This window comes from Otolemur garnettii, unplaced genomic scaffold (assembly GCF_000181295.1).
Source record: "Otolemur garnettii isolate 467f Iridium unplaced genomic scaffold, OtoGar3 scaffold00009, whole genome shotgun sequence".
NCBI classification, from domain to species: domain Eukaryota; kingdom Metazoa; phylum Chordata; class Mammalia; order Primates; family Galagidae; genus Otolemur; species Otolemur garnettii.
Window position 1 is genome coordinate 6,079,833 of NW_003852404.1, and position 18,447 is coordinate 6,098,279.

General features: G+C 52.6%; 1 protein-coding gene across 2 annotated transcripts in view; it reads right to left on the reverse strand.

Annotated features, from left to right (window-relative positions):
* Window positions 1-4,346: 4,346 nt before the first annotated feature.
* Window positions 4,347-18,447, reverse strand: part of PAX7 (paired box 7) — a 102,033-nt gene continuing 87,932 nt past the window's right edge. The window contains exons 8-9 of one of the 2 annotated variants that reach the window (XM_003783851.1): window positions 12,532-12,778; window positions 4,347-4,561 (exon numbers count right to left, since the gene is read on the reverse strand). In XM_003783851.1, coding sequence (XP_003783899.1) covers window positions 4,446-4,561; window positions 12,532-12,778 — 363 coding nt within the window. In that variant the 3' untranslated portion in view covers window positions 4,347-4,445. The remainder of the gene's footprint in view (window positions 4,562-12,531; window positions 12,779-18,447) is intronic. The other variant, XM_012801511.1, reaches the window with a different exon arrangement.

The window sequence follows — 18,447 nt, forward strand, 5'->3', positions numbered from 1 at the left end:
GCATGGTGGAGCATGCGTGCGTGTCGTCCCAGCTACTGAGGCAGGGAGATTGCTTGAGCCCAGGAGTTTGAGACCAGCCTGAGGAACAGCGAGACCCTATCTGTCCTAAAAACAGAAAAATTAACCAGGCGTGGTGATGGGTGCCTGTAGTCTCAGCTACTTGGGAGACTGAGGCAGGAAGATGGCTGGAGACCAGGAATTTGAGGTTGCTACGAGCTAGGCTGATGCCAGGGTGCTCTAGTCTGGACAACAGAGTGAAACTCTATCTCCAAAAAAAAAAAAAAAAAAAGGCATCCATTGATCAAGTATTGATTAGGCATTGATTACTTGTTTTAGAAGCTCCTTGCACTGTGGGACCCAGTGGGACACAAGAGAAGCACACACAGTTCCTCTTCCAATCCTCTCATTGAGGTCAAAAGGTTTCTCAGACACCTCTCTGTCCCTTTTGGGGGAGTGGCATAGTGACAATCAATTGAGTACGTGAAACCTTGGAAATGCTTTTAATTTCTTTTAATGTATAACAGTTACGCCTGAGTTACAGAGGAAGCGCTTACAAGCAGCAGGTAGTTAAAGCAAATACCAGTTTCTCTTTCTAGTCTACTACTCCATATAGCTGAATAAATTATGGTACGATTACATTTAAACACACACCTCGCGCCCGCACGCACACCCGACTCACACCCTCACGCACACCCAGCTCACTTCCCCACAGAGGGAAAGGGCTGTGAGTCAAACACCGAAGCAACAAAGTTGCGGTTACTAGAAAGAAGGAATGATCTAGAAGTACTGGGGAGACATGGCCCAGGTCGCTGATTGGCCATGGCAGGGTTGACAGAAGGAGCGTTACATACACACAAGTTTCGGAGCGTCTCAAGTCGGTGGCCAGAGTGTCCCCATTTGGTCTGGGTTTGGTGGCTGTGTGGGAGGGGAGGAGAGAAGACCCGTGTACCCCCCAAGGGGGCCCAACAGCGAGGGATTCCGGCAGGAGCTTGACGAGAACATCAACCCGAGAGAGAGGCCCCAGAAAACGTCTTCTGCGTTGAGCAAATCATGGAATTTCATCGAATTCTAGGATCCAAATCTTGAAATGCTTTACCAACTCCATCTAAAGCAGCGGTTCTCAACCTGTGGGTCCGGACCCATAGGAACTGTATTAAAGGTCTGTGGCATTAGGAAGGCTGAGAACCGCTGATCTAAAGCATTGGTCAGAGTCTGGGGCCATTCCTGTCCCAAAGCCGTGATCACATTGGAAATCCAACCTTTCCATTTTTCTTCTGGGCAAACCTCTCCCCTCATGCTCTCCTTCTCTCTGATTCTCCCAGTCACCTGTCTCCTCGGCTCTCTCATGGTCCTCTGGCCAAAGGATAGCAAGGGTAGATCCAGTTAAAAACGAGTTATAAAAGCAGAGCTTGGTTCTTACACATCACTTGTTTTTTTTCCTAGCAAGAGAGAAATACCAAATGAAAAAATAAAGCAAGAAAAAAAATGAAAGAACTCAATAGAGCCTGGAATGCATAATCGGAAACACACGTTATGAAGATATAGCCCTACAGATGGTCCCTGGCACTAGCACGACACTCACTGTGGGGGTTTTCTTTCCTTTTTTAGTGTATATATATATATATGTATATATATATATATTTATAAAAAGTCGACTTCTATAAACGAACAGCACATCACCACGTTTCCAACTAATGTACAATGAGCTCAGAAGAGGGCCCCCCCCCCATAGAGAGAACCAACAGCTATGTGTGATAAGTTGGAGGAAGCATCTCTTATTTTGCTATGGACTCTATTTACAAGGATGGATGGGGTTGTTTCTGGGCTGGCCTGGCCACTGGAATGCGGGCCTTCTTTCTCAGGCTGCCCTGCGGTCAGCCCCCAAGAGACTGAGGCCATGTGCCTCTCGGCCAATGTCATCTCATCTCTCGTGAAGTTGAAAGGCTGAGTTTTATAGACCGAGTTGGCTAGATGTGTTAATACATAGGATTTTAGGGGAAAATCTGTTGGGATCAAGGGCTTCTTTTGGGGGGGGGAAGGTGTGGCCCCTTGAGGATTAAGTTCCATTTTCTACCAAGATGGAGGCTTGGGAGAACTTCAGAGGCATTGGACGTTATGAGAAATCGTTTGGTTTGTTCCCAGGTCGGTCTTGGTTCCGTTTCACCATAGAGGGGAGAGATTTGGGATTGGTCCTAGCATCGGAATATCACCTCCTGGGGTGGGGCTGGGTGGTTTTGATGTCACCTGAGATCATGTGCTCCTGACTCGAGACACTTTCAGAGCCAAGGCCTCCAGGGGTAAGGACTGGACAGGACCGTGCATGGAGACCATGGCCGGTCTTCCAGAGGAGCTGCCTTCTTCTGGGACGGCTATGAAAGCAAGGACAGAGTTACCCAGGGACAACACAGTCCTCCTTTCTGTCCAGAGCTTGAAGAACCAAAGGTCTCCCAAGGTGGACGCTCCTGCTGAAACCTTGTTCTGACTCGTAGGGATCATGTTTCTGCGTCTGTGTGTCTCCTGCTACCAAAGAGCCTGTTTGTCCCCAGTTATTAATAGGTTCCTCTAAAGCAGAGACATGATCATGATGCAGCCCAGGCTTGACATTACCAAGTCCGAAGAAACAGATGAGCACTGGTCACAGTGGTGACGTCCATGACGGCAAATGTCCCAGCATCTTGACAGCCCAGCTCCCCAGAAGGGAGGAGCTCAGGTTGATTCCCAAAGCAGCAGCCCTTTTTCCTCTAGGAATGTATTGTTGGCTGAGGGCAGGAGGCATGGACTGAGCAAAGAGGTGGCCTCCTAAAGCCAGGTGGGGACAAGCAATTTGGTCCACGGTTTGTGAATTCGGTGCTGTGTCTCCCATCCCAAGTCCCTTGTCCTCAGCACCTGATAATGGTGATCAGAGAGTGGTCCACAATGACAGTGATGGGGAAGATGAATATAACTTTGATAAATAGTGAGGGTGGTGAGAAGTTCCAAGAGAGGAGTGATCAACAGAGGGTTTGAGTCATCCTCCCAGGGTCCCAGCTCTTAAGGGAGGATGGAACTTGCGGAAGCCGCTGGAGTGGTCAGAGAAGGTGCCTTTTCTGTCTTCTCTGGAACCTTTAGCATCTTCCTCTGCCCAGCAGGAGTGCCAGAAAAATGGCCACATTTGCCCCGGCTCAGCTGTGCCAGATCAGGAGACAGAGGCCTCTTGGCTGAGCGTGAGTCCACACTGAAAGATGATACACTGGGGGGACAGTGCTGAGCCCCCACTAAAATGCCGAGGGAACTCTAGCCTTATCTGTGGGACAAGTCAACCCTCCTCCAAATCTCCAAGGGATGCTCTCTGCACTATTGGCAGCTCACAGGGGCTCATGGGAAGACGGAGGCCTGGAGGACAAGGGCCTGGACCGGCTGGGGTGGGTCTCTGCGGGAGGTTTTGTACCGAATCTAACCTCCTGGGCATGGGCTCGCAGCAGAGGGCTGAGGCCTCAGGTAACAAAGGCTTGCCCAGTGAGCACAGGGTCCTATTATGGAAGCCCCTCTGGGCCTGCCTGGTGCTCTACACTCACGTCTGCTTAAACCCTCCCCATCTCACCCTGCCCCCAGCTAATGAGGAGGCTGACATGTTTTGTGGGCTCTCCATACCCCAGATGGGTTGGTCAAGGTGGGACCCTGGGCTTCGGTCTCCAAGTTCTGCTTCCAGGTGCCCGAGTTGGGTCCTGGTCCCCTGGGCTGGTGTGTGGCTGACAAGCCCAACACCTGCAGGGCCTTGCTCTCTGGGTTACCCCCTTCCTGGTGTCCCCAGTCACTCCTGCCTGGACTAGATTCCCCCTACACCCAGCAGAGGTGTGTAGGGAGGATACTGGCATCCTCTGAATTCCTGGGTGGTGGTGAGACTGTTACCCTGCTGACTCCCCTAGAAAGACCCCAGGGCCTGGGTCCACTCTGCTAGGGTCCCAGTGTGTAGAGGAGGAAGGGGCGGTGGATCTGATGCTGAGCCAGAGACCCACATAGGGGGGCAGGCTCCCAGCACTTCCAGCTGAGAGCAGCCAGGTGGGTGTCACCTCCACCTCTGACCATGGCACCCACTGGAGTCAGGTCCAAAGGGGTCCAGGACCTTGGCTCAGGCAGCCTCTCCTTTGGGTGCCCAAGGTGCTCTGTTCAGGAGAGCCTCAATCTCCATGCCTGAGATGGCACAGATGGCACAGATGGCACAGAAGCCACAGCAGTGACTTGGTGGGGCAGGATCCAAGCTGGCCAGAAACGCTCCTGGGGAAGGAGTGGAGGGCAGGCTCCAAGGGTGAGAGACAGGTTGGCTGTCCACCTCCCGAGGGCTGGCTATGAGAAGGGCGTGGGCTCCTCTCCTGGGACCCCAGGGGGATGAAGCAATGAGGCTGGGAGCTCAGGGGTCAATAAGGGCTGGGCTGGGACTTGGGCTGGGGCAAGTCGCCCCAGGGGCCCTAGTAGGCCTGGCCGGTTTCCACAGGCAGGAGTCCCAGCACAGCAGAATGTTCCCCGAGCTTCATGCGCCGCTGAGTGGACAGGCTCACGTTTTTGGCCAGGTAATCAACAGCAGCTGGAGAAAAAGAGAAACCCTTAGAAATTTAGGTTCTTTTTGTTTATTCTTCCTTTTACTCACAACCATCCATCCATCCTCTGTTCATCCATCCATCCCTTCTTCCGTCTACTCAGCCTTCTCTCCATCCATCCTTGAAGCTCTTTCTCTCTCACCTCCTCTCCAATCACTCAGCAAATATTTACTTAACACTTATTATCTGCCAGCTATCTCATGGGTTCTGTAAGGAGGAACAGAAGGTATCCATGTGGTTGCTTGAAGAATCAATCCCACTTTCCAGCAAGTCCTCCACACATCCCTATTATGGGGAGGACTGTGTTCCGCTGCCAGGGTATTAATAAGGGTGAGACTTTTCTTTCACCTCTGGATCCTGAGCCCAGGTCACAGATGGGGCAAAGTTATACCCTTGCTCCAAAGCCAAAGCAGCTTCTGCAGGTGAGGGTCCACGCACAAGGGGCCAGGACATTGATATGCAGGGCACAGAGACCTATGGCTCCATCAGTTCTGGTCAACCAGAGGAGGCAGACAAGTGAGGGTCAGTGTGCATGAGTGGTACACACTTGTATGTGTGTACAACGGCAGCAAGAATCCCCCTGAAGTAACACTGGGCATGCATGTGAATGTTCACACAAGAGCAATGCTTGCACCTGCTCACGGGCACATATGCACCCAAGCTGTGTGCACCTTTGTGACAGAGGAACAGTGGGAACGCCTGTGCTTATCCAGGTACTGTGCACAGGCAAGTTCTACCTGAGCCAGGTACCAATCTCTGTACATATGTATTGCAAGGATGACCACTGGCCTGTGTGTACATGTGCTCTGTCTTGAGTGTACTAATTGTGCCTATCTGAGGTTACAGCAGAAACCTGGCATGTGGCCAATCCTACACCTTGGGACCCATGGGATCTAAAGTGAGAGGAAGACAGAAAGAGCACTGCGCTAGAAATTATGAGGCTTGTCTGGTCCAACACCCTGTCTGTCACCTGGGAACTTTGTAGCTTCCCTAAGGTTGGAGGTTCCTGCCTAGGGCAGGTGGGTGGAGCCAGAAGGTGATGGGTGTGGCCTGAGGGTGGGGCTAAGGAGGCAAGATGCGCAGTTACCAATTGTGGAGCCAGACGGCCTAACAGGCGTCCTCAAATTATGGCCCTCAGGCCACATGCAGCCCACAGAGGACATTTATCCTGCCCGCGGGGTGTTTTTGCCACCGCTGCCTGTCCTGCTTAGCAGCCGACTTTTCCCAGGGCCCGTAGTCCGGCCCTCCAACTGTCTGAGGGACAGTGAACTGGCCCCCTGTTTAAAAAGTTTTAGGACCCCTGGCTCAAATGATCAGGTTCAAATTCTGCATACCACCTCATTCATCTCTCCAAGCCTCTGTTTGCAAAATAGGGATAATAACAGCTTGAGGCTGCAGAGTTGTTGTGAAGGTTAAGTGAGAAAATGCCTACAAAGTGGTGATTAGCTGGTTCTGTGCCTGGCACACTGTTTCCAAAGCAGCGGGAGACTAGGCTTGGGATGGGGGCCGAAGGAAATGCACAGCCAATGAGGTGGCTTGTTGTCCCAGCCACCCCCTGCTCACCTGGCTTTGGGCACATCCCTTTACCTCTCTGGTCTTGCTTCCTTGTCTGTAAATGAGGAGAGCAAATTCCAGCCTCCTAAGGGCTGCTGTTACCATGAGCAAAAGACATAATGTTCTTCAAGATGGCGGCACACAGCACTCCCCTAGATGCCTAAAGAATATGCAAATGCCCTGGGGCCTCTTTGGAGTGTCTGGACCCTGTGCTTTTCAGCTTACCAGGCTCTGAGGTAGGTGATGAGAGGAGAGTTAAGTCTGCCCAGGGCCTGAGCTGAGTCCTGGGGCTGCAGCCTTCCTCTGAAGTCACTTGGCCTTTAGGTTTCCCACTGGCGGAGTAGAGGTGGTGGTGATTAGCCCTGCCCTGCCTTAACCCTGCCTCTTCCCCTGGGTGAGTGTGGTGGCATTCCCTGGCCACACCATCTCTGCTACCTGGAGCCAGGGCTGTGGGGTCCACCCTGCCAGGAAACCTCATACCCAGCGAGGAAACAGGAATGAAAGGAGGGGAGCTAGCATTCACCTGGAGCTTGCTCTGTACCCGATGCTGTGGGAATCTCATGCTCAGGTTTCATTTAAGTCTCACAACAGTTCTATGAGGCTGGGAGGACTGGGATCTCCACCTTGCAGATGGTGGAACTGAGGCCCTGAGAGATCGTATAACCGGAAAGGCCACGTGGCCCATACTTTGTGGAGTCTGATGCCAGCTCCCAGTCACCCCTGCAGGTGTCACCCAGCAGCCTCCTAGAGAATAAATAATCCCTAGTCTGAGCACAGCACTTGAGAGTGCCCAGGGTACTCTACGCCCCAAATCCTGCCTGGGTCCTCCTTCCTATTCCAGGCAATGGCCAAGTCAGGTGACCCTTGCCCCAGAGTCAGCGGCTGCCGCCTCCTCTCCTTATTCCACACCACGACACCCTTTGACACCACAGCTATTCCTGTGGGTGGAGTGAGGACTCTAGCTTTAAAAAAAGTATTAAAAAGTACGCAATATTTGTGCCTATTTATGGGGTACACATATTTCACTACATGCACAGACTGGGTAACGATCAAGTCTGGGATCTGAGGCATCCACCAGCTTGAGTATTTATCTTTTCTATATATTAGGAACATTTCAAGTCCTCTCTTCCAGCTACTAAGAATCCACAACACATTGCTGCTAACTCCAGTCACCCTGCTCTGCTGTTGAACAGACACCTTAGGACAGATACCTTCTAACTAACTGTACGCTTGTACCTCCCAGCCCCTGGCAACCAGCCTGGAGGTTAACTGTTTTAGCTCCGCCATACAAGTGAGAATATACGATATTTATCTTTTTGTGCCTAGCTTGTTTCACTTCACATAATGACCTCCCTGTCTATCCATGTTGCTGCAAATGACAGGATTTTATCCTTTCTTTTTCTTTTGGAGACAGAGTCTCACTGTTGTGTAGGCTAGAGTGCCATGGCGTCAGCCTAGCTCACAGCAACCTCAAACGCCTGAGTTCAAGCAACCCTCCTGCCTCAGCCTCCTGAACAGCTGGGACGACAGGCACCTGCCACCACATCTGAGTATTTTTTCTATTTTTAGTAGAGATGGGGACTTGCTCTTGCTCAGGCTGGTAGGGAACCCTTGAGGTCAAGCAACCCTTCTGCCTCAGTCTCCCAGGTGTGAGGCACCACACCTAGCTAGTATTTTATTCTTTTTGATGGCTGAATAGTATTCCATAGAGCATATAGACTACATTTTCTTTATCCATTAGCACTTAGGTTGATTCTGTATCCTGGCTATTATGGATAGTGCTGCAATAAACATGGGTGTGGGTGTCCCTTTGATACTGATTTCCTTTCCTTTGGATCAGTCCCCACAGAGGGATTGACAGGTCATAGGGTGATTCTACCTTTACCTGTCTTAGAGTGACAATCATGACAATAGCAAAGTGGCCGTCCTCACGTATAGAGTGCTTACAGTGAGCTAGGGAGACACGATCTCATTTAATTCTTTGAATACCCCTATGCTTTAGATGTGAATGTGGAAACTGAGGCACAGGAAGACTGCTGGCCCAGAGCCACACACAGTGCATGGTGTGGAGGACCCCTCCCCCCCGGTCAAGCCACACTGTGCGTCTCCTCCTCCTCTCCCGGCTGCCACCCTGTTGTGGCCCAGCACATAGTAGGTGCTTGCCCAGGCCCTATCGAGGTGGCCAAGGAAACAACAAGAAACTAAACTTCACCAATGACCCAGCCAACTTCAAGGGCACCCAATGGGCCACAGAGCCTGCTGTTCCCCGGGGTGGAGCCGAGAGGCCAGTGAGGGCAGGGCCGTGACATTTCTCATTATGGCCTCTGTCAACGGCCCTCCCTGTCCCTCTGTCTCTCCATGTCTCCCCTCCTCTGCCTCTTGCCCGCGCCTGGGCTCCAAACGTCTCAAATTAGATTAATCGGGAGTTGGCAGGAGATGTGGCGGCGATGCCAACCAGTAAACAAATCTCAGCCGTCAGAGCCTCATCAGCCCGCAGCCCCAGAGGAGGACCCTTCTAGACACAAATTCTTATTAGAGTTGTCAGATCTATTAAAATTCTTTTCACACTTCTGCGTTCTATCAGCCCCATCATTAGTACACCCTGGCCTCTGGGAACACCAGGGCCATATTAATCTGCCGTGTGCCCCATCCCTGGCCCCCTACCCCCACCCCCTCTAGGAAGGAGGAGAGACAGACAGATGGACGAACAATGGCCGGAGCAGGAAAAAAACGTGTAGAGGTGTCCCTGGGAAGATGAGCGGCCCAGAGAGAGGAGGAGGACTCTGGAGTTTAAGAGTGTGATCCACAGGCACACTTGTTCCACACACACCTGCAGATTGATCCCCAGATATGGGGCTGTGGGTGTGGCTATGCATATACTGATGTGGACTGCCGGGTGACCTCAGGCCAGTGGGCTCCCTGAGATGCCATTCCCTCCTCTGTCCAATGGGAAAACTGTGTCAACAGCACAGGGTGGCTATGAGGATGAAATGCCAGGTCACAGTAGATGCTCAATAAACAGGCATTCCTCCATCACAGACATCTGATGTATTTACCTTAAAGCCACGTGTGCATGCATGTTAGTGAACACTCCTGTATAAACCCATCTCTCTGTGCACCTGCCCACGTGCAGGTGTGTGTGAAGCTATGTGTTAATCCACAGTGGGGGGGGTGTTAGGTGTGTACCACTGCTGAGTGACTTACACAAGTGGTTTGAAGTTGGGAGACTTGGAGTCCACCATTGCCCTGCTGTGGGACTTGGGAAAGCTACTTAGCCTCTCTGAGCCTAGTTTTAATATCTGTAACCTACAGACAAAAAGCTTTGAGAATTACCTGAGTAAAGAACATGCATTTCACCCAGGGCCCTTCTCATTCGCGCACCAGACAGATATGCAGGGATGACAGGCAGACATGGGCAATTCTCTGCCTCCCTCACTGGGGCAGCCCAGCCCAGCTGTATTCAGTTGCCCATGAACTTGGGCCAGGTGATCAATGGGAACACATGTGTTCCTGGGCTTCCCCAGAATGGTGCAACGGAAACACTCTGAAACCCTGAGTTTACTCCGTGGCCCCCATTTCACAGATGGGAAGACTGAGGCTCAGAGAATCAGGAGTGTGTCTTGCCCATGCTAACTGGTGGCAGAGGAATAGATTTTGTTTCCTGTTCCTCCCAGCTCAACCTAGGAGCCTCTGTAGGGTGGGGTCTGTGCTGGGAATCCCTTTGAGGAGAGCTGGAGAATGTGGTCCAAGAGGAGCTCTGAGCAGCCCCCAAGGAGCCAGGGGAGCAGGGGTGGAGTTGGAGCTGGAAAGGGAGCAAGGGGAGAAGGAGGGAGGGAGAGAAAGGAGGAGGAGGGAAAAGGGAAGAATGGAGTTGGGGGGGTAGCTCTGGCCAGCTTTGCCCAAGCAAAGGGGGAACAAACACTCCTTTCTCGCCTCCCAGGCCCCTTCCCTTTTGATCCCCTCCCCCGCTGCCCCCATGCTGACTTCGGGGTTAATTTTATTTCCGAATGGGGCAGGCACCCCTGGAGCAGGGCACCGGGCTTGGCTGTGACTAACGCCTGCCCCAGGCCGGGGCTGCTGCTGAGGCTGCTCTAAAGCTTTATCAAGAGCATGTGTGCCTCACCCCATGCCTGGCAACACGGGCTGGGCCAGGGGGTCACCCTGGACCCCTCTAGAAACGTGCATGCACCCTGCTCTCAAACATGCATGCATACCCCTATGTATACACACACACATATACAGCTGTCCATACAGACACACACGTACACACCCAGACGTACAGCCATACACATTCTCACGAGCCACACCTATGCACAGACACAAACCCACCCGCACCCTGTTTATATAGTGCACACGTAGTGCACGTACATGCATGTACACCACATGTATACGCCAAACACACAGTCACAGACACACTTGAGTATATGCACATGCCTGAGCACATCTACACACTGCACAGACAGCCACACTTATCTGCACACTCGCATACATGTTCATCATACATGTTCATGTGTGACACATGCCACACACACAAGCAGCACATACAAAGACATCCCCATCCACATGTCCACACCTGGATGCACATTTAAACTGGTTTGTATATTATAGACACATATAGTCACATAGGCATACACATGTGTGTTCACACACAAACACACACACATCGTGTGTGCAGCATGTGCTTGTTTAAATGCACACGTGGGAGCAGTCATACACACAGACCCACATGTGCTCACTGACATGTACCTACCTGTATGCAAAGATGCATGCCATAACACAGGGATGCTGACACACTCAGGTGCATCTCACGTGCACAATGATACACAGACACACGCAATCATAACACATGCTTGATACATGCATTCACAAGCTCACACACACATATATGTAGTACACATACGCAAACATGCACATATACAGGAAGGGTCTGTGAACACAGCGGGGAGGTCGAGGCTGACACAGCTGGCCTTCATTTCGCAGTAGAGGCCAAGGTCATTGTGAGAAGGAGTGGGCTGGGGGTGGGCAGGAAGCAGAGGTCAGTGAGGCCGGGCCAGGGTGGCAGCTAGGGGAAAGGACGCCCTTGGGCTTTGGGGCCTCAACCTCTGGCCACACGCCCTTCTGATTAGTTTGACACCAGCAGGTGAGGCTTTGGCAGGGAGGTGGGGCAGGAGGGGAACCTGGTGACCTCTGGATCCCTGTCGTGTCTGGGCCTGCCCTGCTGCTGGCCCCATCAGGCGGCTGGAGGTTGTGACCAGGCCTGCCTTTTCTAGCTTTTGGTTTGAGGTTTTTGCTGTCCCCAGCCCAAGGCAAAGTGCCAAAGAAGTAACAGCTGGGGTGGGTGATAGACCATCAAAGAGTTTAAGGCTAAGGGTGTGGGTGGAGGACAGAGCAGGGTTTCTTTCCTGGGGGTGGACAGGGGCAGGGTCTCACACTGGTCTGTCCAACACAGTGGCCACCAGCAAAGGTGGCCATGGACTGAGTAACTGAATACTTGAACAGTGGTTCAGGAGATCAGAGAACTGGATCCCAAATGTTGATTTGATTTGATCTAATTTACAGTTTAAAAATGATCTCTGCTTTATTTAGTGGTTGGGAAAACTTTCAAGCATTTTTGGAACAACTTGGGTGTTTATAGCTACTTTCTCAGTTGTAAATTGTATGACGTTCAAATACAGTTGAAGCATTTTCAGTGAAAGCCTAGTGTCTGAATTAAAGTGGGCTGTTAAGTGTAAAATACACTACGGGGTGTCCCCAAAATTGTTCCTAAGGTTGCCATACATAGGAAAAAAATGAGAAATAGCAGGTGAGTGTACCTTTACTTACAAATATTTGTTACAGGATTTTACAAAATATTTATCTCTAGGTGTTGGCTATCTCTTTGTAAAATTTTGTAATGAATATTTTGTAAATAAAGGCACACTTGGCTACGATTTGCCATTTTTCCTGTGTATGGCGATTTTAGGAGAGACCTTCGGGACACCCTGTAGATGTCAAAGGTATGGTATAAAAAAAGAGAATGTAAAATGTCTCATTAATCATTGTGCATGGATGGCATGCCGAAATGAGAATCTTTTGGACATGCTGGGTTAAATAAAATAGGTTAGTAAATAGAATTCCAAGTGTTTCTTCTTAGTTTTAAAAGGTGGCTGCTAGAAAATGTTAAATGGCATTTTTGGATTATGTTATGTTTCTATTGGAGTCTGAATGCAGAGGCAGGGGCATGGCTAGGAGATGACCTGGGTTTGATGTCCAGGTCAATTCTTCCTCCTTGCTGGACCTCAATATGCCCATCTGTGAAATGGGCACCATCCACCCCAATACCACTTTGTAGGTCTCTACAAATCAACAAGAGGCCCTTGTGGGGAGATAGGGGTAGGGACCATCCAAGGTATTGGGCACTCACTCTGGCTGTACTGGCCGTATTGATAGCCAGCCACGGGGTCCACGCTGTAGCCGGTGGTGCTGTAGGTGGGCGGGCAATAGGACTGGGAGGTGGGCAGGCTGTCCCCCGGCTTGATGGAGTCAGCCCGCTGGCTGCAGCTGGCTGAGATGGAGGTGGCCGAGTCCAGGCCACCGTGCAGCGGGGAGATGGAGAAGTCAGCCTGCGGCTGTGGGGCCACCGCGCTGGGGTTGCTCAAGATGCTCATCACCTGTAGGGGAGAGACCGTCAGTGCTGCCCCAGAGGACGGGCCTGAGGACACAAATGAACGTGGGGACCTGGCGTTCCCTGGAGGTCCCTGCAGCTCTGAGGTCCTCAGTTTCCCTGGTCTGCATACCCCTGTGTGGGAGATGGTTACTGGTCTTTAGTGTTTCTCCTGCTTGAGTCCTGACCCAGGGAGCCGCCCCCAACTCAAGGGGCATGGTGGGGCCTTTCCCACCTCCCTATCCCCAGGGCTGGCTCTGAGGAGCACCTTGGGCTTGTTTTCTGAATGAATAAAGGCATGAGTGCATGCATGAATGAAGGCTCACGGGAACTAACTAGTTCACGATGCCTCTCCCATCAGTCAGGCAGCTCTCCTAGATCAGAGAACTGTGCTTCCCCCATCAGACAGGGAGGCCTCCATCTTCCAACACACACATCACAGCAGGACTGCGACCTGTCTGGCTTTGCCCCCGTTCCTTTGCTAGCCCTACTCCATGCTCAGCTTCTCTGGACTTCAATCTTCCTACCCCTACAACACCAAACTACATGCCAGTACTTTCAAATAGCCTCCCAGGTACTTTTCTTTGATTCTGCCAGCTCCCCGATGTCTGTGACCATCACCTTCTCCATGTGGAGCTCCCCATCAGTGCAGGAGACTCAGACTGACAGGGTGAGGTTTGTCTCTAAAAACTCAGCTCAAAGAACCTAGTACTGGGGGCTTCACTTATTCACTCAGCAAACATGCAGGGATGGTGATTCTGGCCCCAGGGTGAGGGCTTGAGGGACCTGGGACTTCCAAGGAGAAAGAGCCATGATCCCTCCCCTTGTAGGGCTGGGAGAGGAGAAGGCCTGGGTCTGGATGGGGAGGCAATCAGCAAAGACCATTGGGACACAGAACCCTGATAGAGGCATCTTATCTATGGATCAGTGGGGTCCCAGAAGAGGGGACTCAGCCAGCCTGGTGGTCCAGGAAAGCTTCTGGGAGAGGTGGCACCTGCTGTCCAGCTCCCCTGTGGAGAGCAGGGAAAGGGCAAGAGGTAGAGGCTGGTCCTCATGAGCCTGCCCTGCAGACCCCAGGACCTTATTGACCTGTTATGCTTTATGGGCGGAAGAGCTGAGTGTGAGATTGGGACAGTTTTGCTAATGATCTCCCCAGCCCGGAGCTGCAGGACCATGTGGCAGTTCCCACTGGGCACACCTCTGTGTTCTCTGACTTCCCCTCCTGCTGGGAGAAAACTGGCTTTGGGCATTTGAGTGATATATTTTTGCAAACTAGACACTTTCTGAAGAATTTTGCATTTCCATTTGATTTGTTCCTGACGTAGGCATAGGGGCAGGGTGGTGGCTGTGGGCATAGATGTGGATTGCCCGGGCCAGGGACAGACACCAAGCTCCTCCACTGACTAGCTGTGTAACCTGGGAGGGTGTCCCTTAGCTGTTAACTCATTTGACCCTCCCAGTGCAAAACCCTTCAGAGAAGTGGGGGGGGGGGGCAGAGCTAGGATGCCCATTCCTCAGATGGAAAAACTGAGGCCCTCAAAGGGCTATGGCTTCCCTAGATCTCCCAGCAGGTCTGCATGTGAGTAGTGTGGGGCCCAGTCCACCTGACCCTGGCTGACCTGTGAAATGTCAAAATTGTCACTCAATCAAGGCTGAGATTAGGCATCAGACACCTTTAGAGGCTCTCACCCCAGGGACAAACAGCAAACTGCGGGTTGGGGGGAAAGTGGGGTAGGGCCCCTCACTCTGAGCACAGTCTCTGCCTGATTTGTCCCTCTATGCTCCCAGCATACTCCCTTCAGTCCTGGGGGTCTCCTCTCCTCTGTCCTTTCCCTCCCTGTGTCCCCTTATGGACCTGGAGACGGAGGTTGGCAGCTGGGCTTCCCATTGTCTGTTCCTCATCTCCACTACAGCCAGGGGAATTTAGGCAGAACATAATGGTGTGTCACCCCATAAAGATGGCAGAGACACACGGGGATAGGTTTGCAAGGTGTGGGGAGGCAGGTGGCTAGGCCACATAGGGCCCGGATTCGTTTGGGCAATGGCACTGTTAAGGGAGGAAGGTCTCCAGGTCTCTGTCACAGCAGGGCCAGCAGCAGGTGCTAGGGGGTGGGTGTGAGGGCACTCGACTCCACTGTCCCAGCAATTGCTTGGGGGGACATAGGATCCCAGGGCACACTCAGGAACCTCATGTTCCCGGGGCTGGAACACCAATTCTTTCCCAGGTTGTCTGTCAGGCTCCCAGTTGAGACCCACCCCATTCCTACCCCACAAACATGAACCCTGCTTCCCCCTCAAAGGAGTCTGGGTCCCAAGAATAGGCTTTGAGTTCAGGGAAGACACACAGGACCCAGTTCGCTTTCTTCAGCAGGACAACTGTATAGGGTGGGAGACTCCTGGGAGGGTCTGCCAGCTCTGGTGAGACCCCAGTTTGATCCTCCACCAACCTACACATCCCCAGAGTGCCCAGCCCGGAAGGGGTGATGGGAGGGAGGAATGGGGGTGCGCTTAGGGAAAGGACAAGGGTTCTTGGGACAGTGAGAGCTGTGCATAGACCCAGTTCTCATCCTGTGGATGGAGACCCACACAGAACTGCCACCAACTCTGACATGGCACTCAAGAACCATCAGTGGCTGCTCAGGACCTCCCAGCAAAGGCTTCTTGTGACCTCATCTTTACCCGCCCATCCTAAACCCTCCCACCTCCCCTTCCTACCTTGCACTCCCCCCACCCCCAGGTCTACTAAACCATGTGCTGTTTGCTGAAGCTATCCTGCTTTCATTTACTTATTCATTCAACAAACATTTCATACAGCACTACTATGTACCAGGCTGGAGACAGGACTGGACTGTGGGTTCTTAGACGGACAGAGCTTTGTAGTCCCAGTGCCTACACTGTGCCTGCTATATACTCTGAGCTCAGAAAGGTCCTGCTGAATGCACACATATTCATTTAACAAACTTTTTTTTTTAGAGTCTCACTATGTTGCCCTTGGTAGAGTGCCATGGTGTTACAGCTCACAGCAACCTCAAACTTGGGATTAAGCTATTCTCTTGTCTCAGCCTCCCGAGTAGCCAGGACTACACACGCCCGCCACAACGCCCGGGTATTTTTTGGTTGTAGTTGTCATTGTTGTTTGGCAGGCCAGGGCTGGGTTAGAACCCGCCAGCTCCCGTGTATGTGGCTGGTGCCCTAGCCACTGAGCCTCATTTAACAAACTTTTATTAGGTACCTATTATGTGCCAGACTCTGAGCCAGGCGCTGAGGGCCCAGCAATGAACAACACCCATCCCGTGCCTTCCTGGAGCTGTCAGCCTAATGAAGGAAGCTTGACAAACAAGTCAGCAAGGAAATGATAGAATTTCCGATACTGATAAATGCTACAGAGGAAAAATCGGGGGGGTTGTGGGGTCGTCAGGCAAGCCCTCCTCAAGGAGGTGGTACCAGCAAGACCAAAGAGAATAGCCCACCACCTTGGGAAGACTTGGCAGAAGAGTTTCTGGCCCAGAGGTGCCTGGGACGGAGCTGGCTTCATGCCCACAGGTTTAAAGAATAACAAGAAGGTCAAAGTTGAGAGTAAGCTGAGCTGCGAGGCCTCAGTGGTCCTTTCTGGAAGGGGCTTGTGTGGTGGCCAGTTGGCTCGGGAGGCCTTGGACCCTTGGTAGTTAACAGACAGCTCAGAAACAGCTCAGGGCCTAGGGAGCTTTTACTGTAATGAGATTTCCTCAATGGGATTGGCCCTGGAACATCAAATCGAATCCGCATCTGGGGTAGGTGTGAACGGGGGATGGGCAGCATCAGCCCCCCTCTCCCAGAGCCCCTGGAGGCCGGTGGATCAAAGGGCTTCCATTTCATCCAGCCCCCTGTCTCCAACTGGAGAGAGTTGGGAGGGAGGACGCTTGCTGATGAAGCCCACAGCTCTGGGTTACACAGGTCACCTCACTGAGGCCACGAGCGAATGGGCTATTACTACCCCCATTCTGCAGATGGGGAAACCAAGGCACCAGGAAGTGCAAAGGCTCACCTGGATCACACAGCTGCTAAGTGGCCCAGCTGGGATGTGCACCCGGGTCTCCCAGACCCCCTCACTGTGCTCTTCCCTGCAGCAGGCTGAGCTGGGGAGGGCAGAGGGAGCTGGGGCAATCCCACTGTGCAGAGCCCTCAGGGGTCCAGTGGCCCTCACCAGCCTCTGGCTTCCCCGGGGACCTCTGGGGGTCCCTGTTTGCCCGCAGAAGCAGGAAGCAGTTCTGCGGTAAGGGGCCCAGCTGAGGTCTGAGGCCTGCAAACTTTTGAACTTGAGGAAGTCCCGGTCTGATGCGGTAATCCACCCCCCCTCAAGAATGCAAAGACCTCTCCCCGGGTGGGTTTTCCTTTCTCCCGGTGACCTTGCTTTCACTAATGTATTACTTCTTGGTACGTTACCGTTACTAACTCAAAATCAATACCGACCTCCACATCTGTAAGGTTTTATCTGAAGGCAAATCTCAGGGCTGTCCGTCAGGCTGACTGACAGCCACCCCTTCCTCTCCTCTCCTTCCCCACACCCCCACCCGGCCCCCAGTCCCTTCCTCTCCCTCTGCTCCAAATCAGTCCCAGCCTCGACCAGACTAAATCAATAAGGGCCAGCTCACCCTCCCTTCCGCCCGCTGGGGAGAGGCTTGCTGGTTTGGGGGTGGGGGCCCCCCTTCCACAGCTTCTGCTTGCCGCCCCCTCCCCGGGGACGTACCAGTCGCGCTCCCCTACTTTCAAAGAAGGGGATGGGAAAAATGTAATTAATTCCCTCCATTCCTGAGCTGGCCCCGAGGGCCTGGGACGGAGGAGGCTGAGCTGCAAGATCTGCACCCTCTGTGATAACCGAATGTGGCTTTGGGAGCACGGCTGCAATTAGAAGGGGCGATCACCATCATCGGGCTCTGTGGCAGGGTCTGTGGTGGGTGGGTGGGGGCGCAGCAGGGTGCAGAGGGGAGCAAGAGGCAGGGGACAGAGACCAGAGGTCAGGATGTGTGGATAGGGGGAACCTGGGATGCAGGACAGGGCCTGGAATCAGGTCACAGAACCCACCTCTGACTGTCAGGCCAGGGCTCTCTGAGGCTCCAGAGGAGCCACAGTTTTGCTGGCCAAGGCCTGTCAGTGCTCAGCGGGGGTTTCCCTGCAGCTTGGGGGCCTGAATATCTGCATTAGCATCTGTGCGCTGCGCTGACTGTGGCCCTGGGCGATCTCTTTAACCTTCCTGTGCCTCAGTTTTCTCATCTGTGTAAGGGGAATGATGATAGTAGCCACCTATAGAGTCATCCTGATGATTAAATGAGTAAAGGCATGTGGAGAGTTAAAGACAGTGCCTGGTGCATTATTTGTTCCTGGTAAATACCAGCCCTCCTTCTCCCTGTCCTCAGTCCCCTCCCTATACCTCTTCCTCCTAGATTAGAGGAGAGGAGGTGGGTTGGAGGAGGGGCTCAGGGACCTGGCCTGGAAGTAATCAAAATGGTCTCTGGACAGCAGACTCAGAGAACTCCTTCTGGTCAGGGGTGGCGGCATTTAAATCTTTTTTCCCATGGGGCCTGTCACCTTGTCAGTGCTTTCTGAATAAAGAAGAGTTCTGTACCCACACAGAAGCTGGGGCCTGCCCGCCAGAAAGGAAGTCAGGTGTGTGTCACTTTCACAAGTCACACCCGTCTC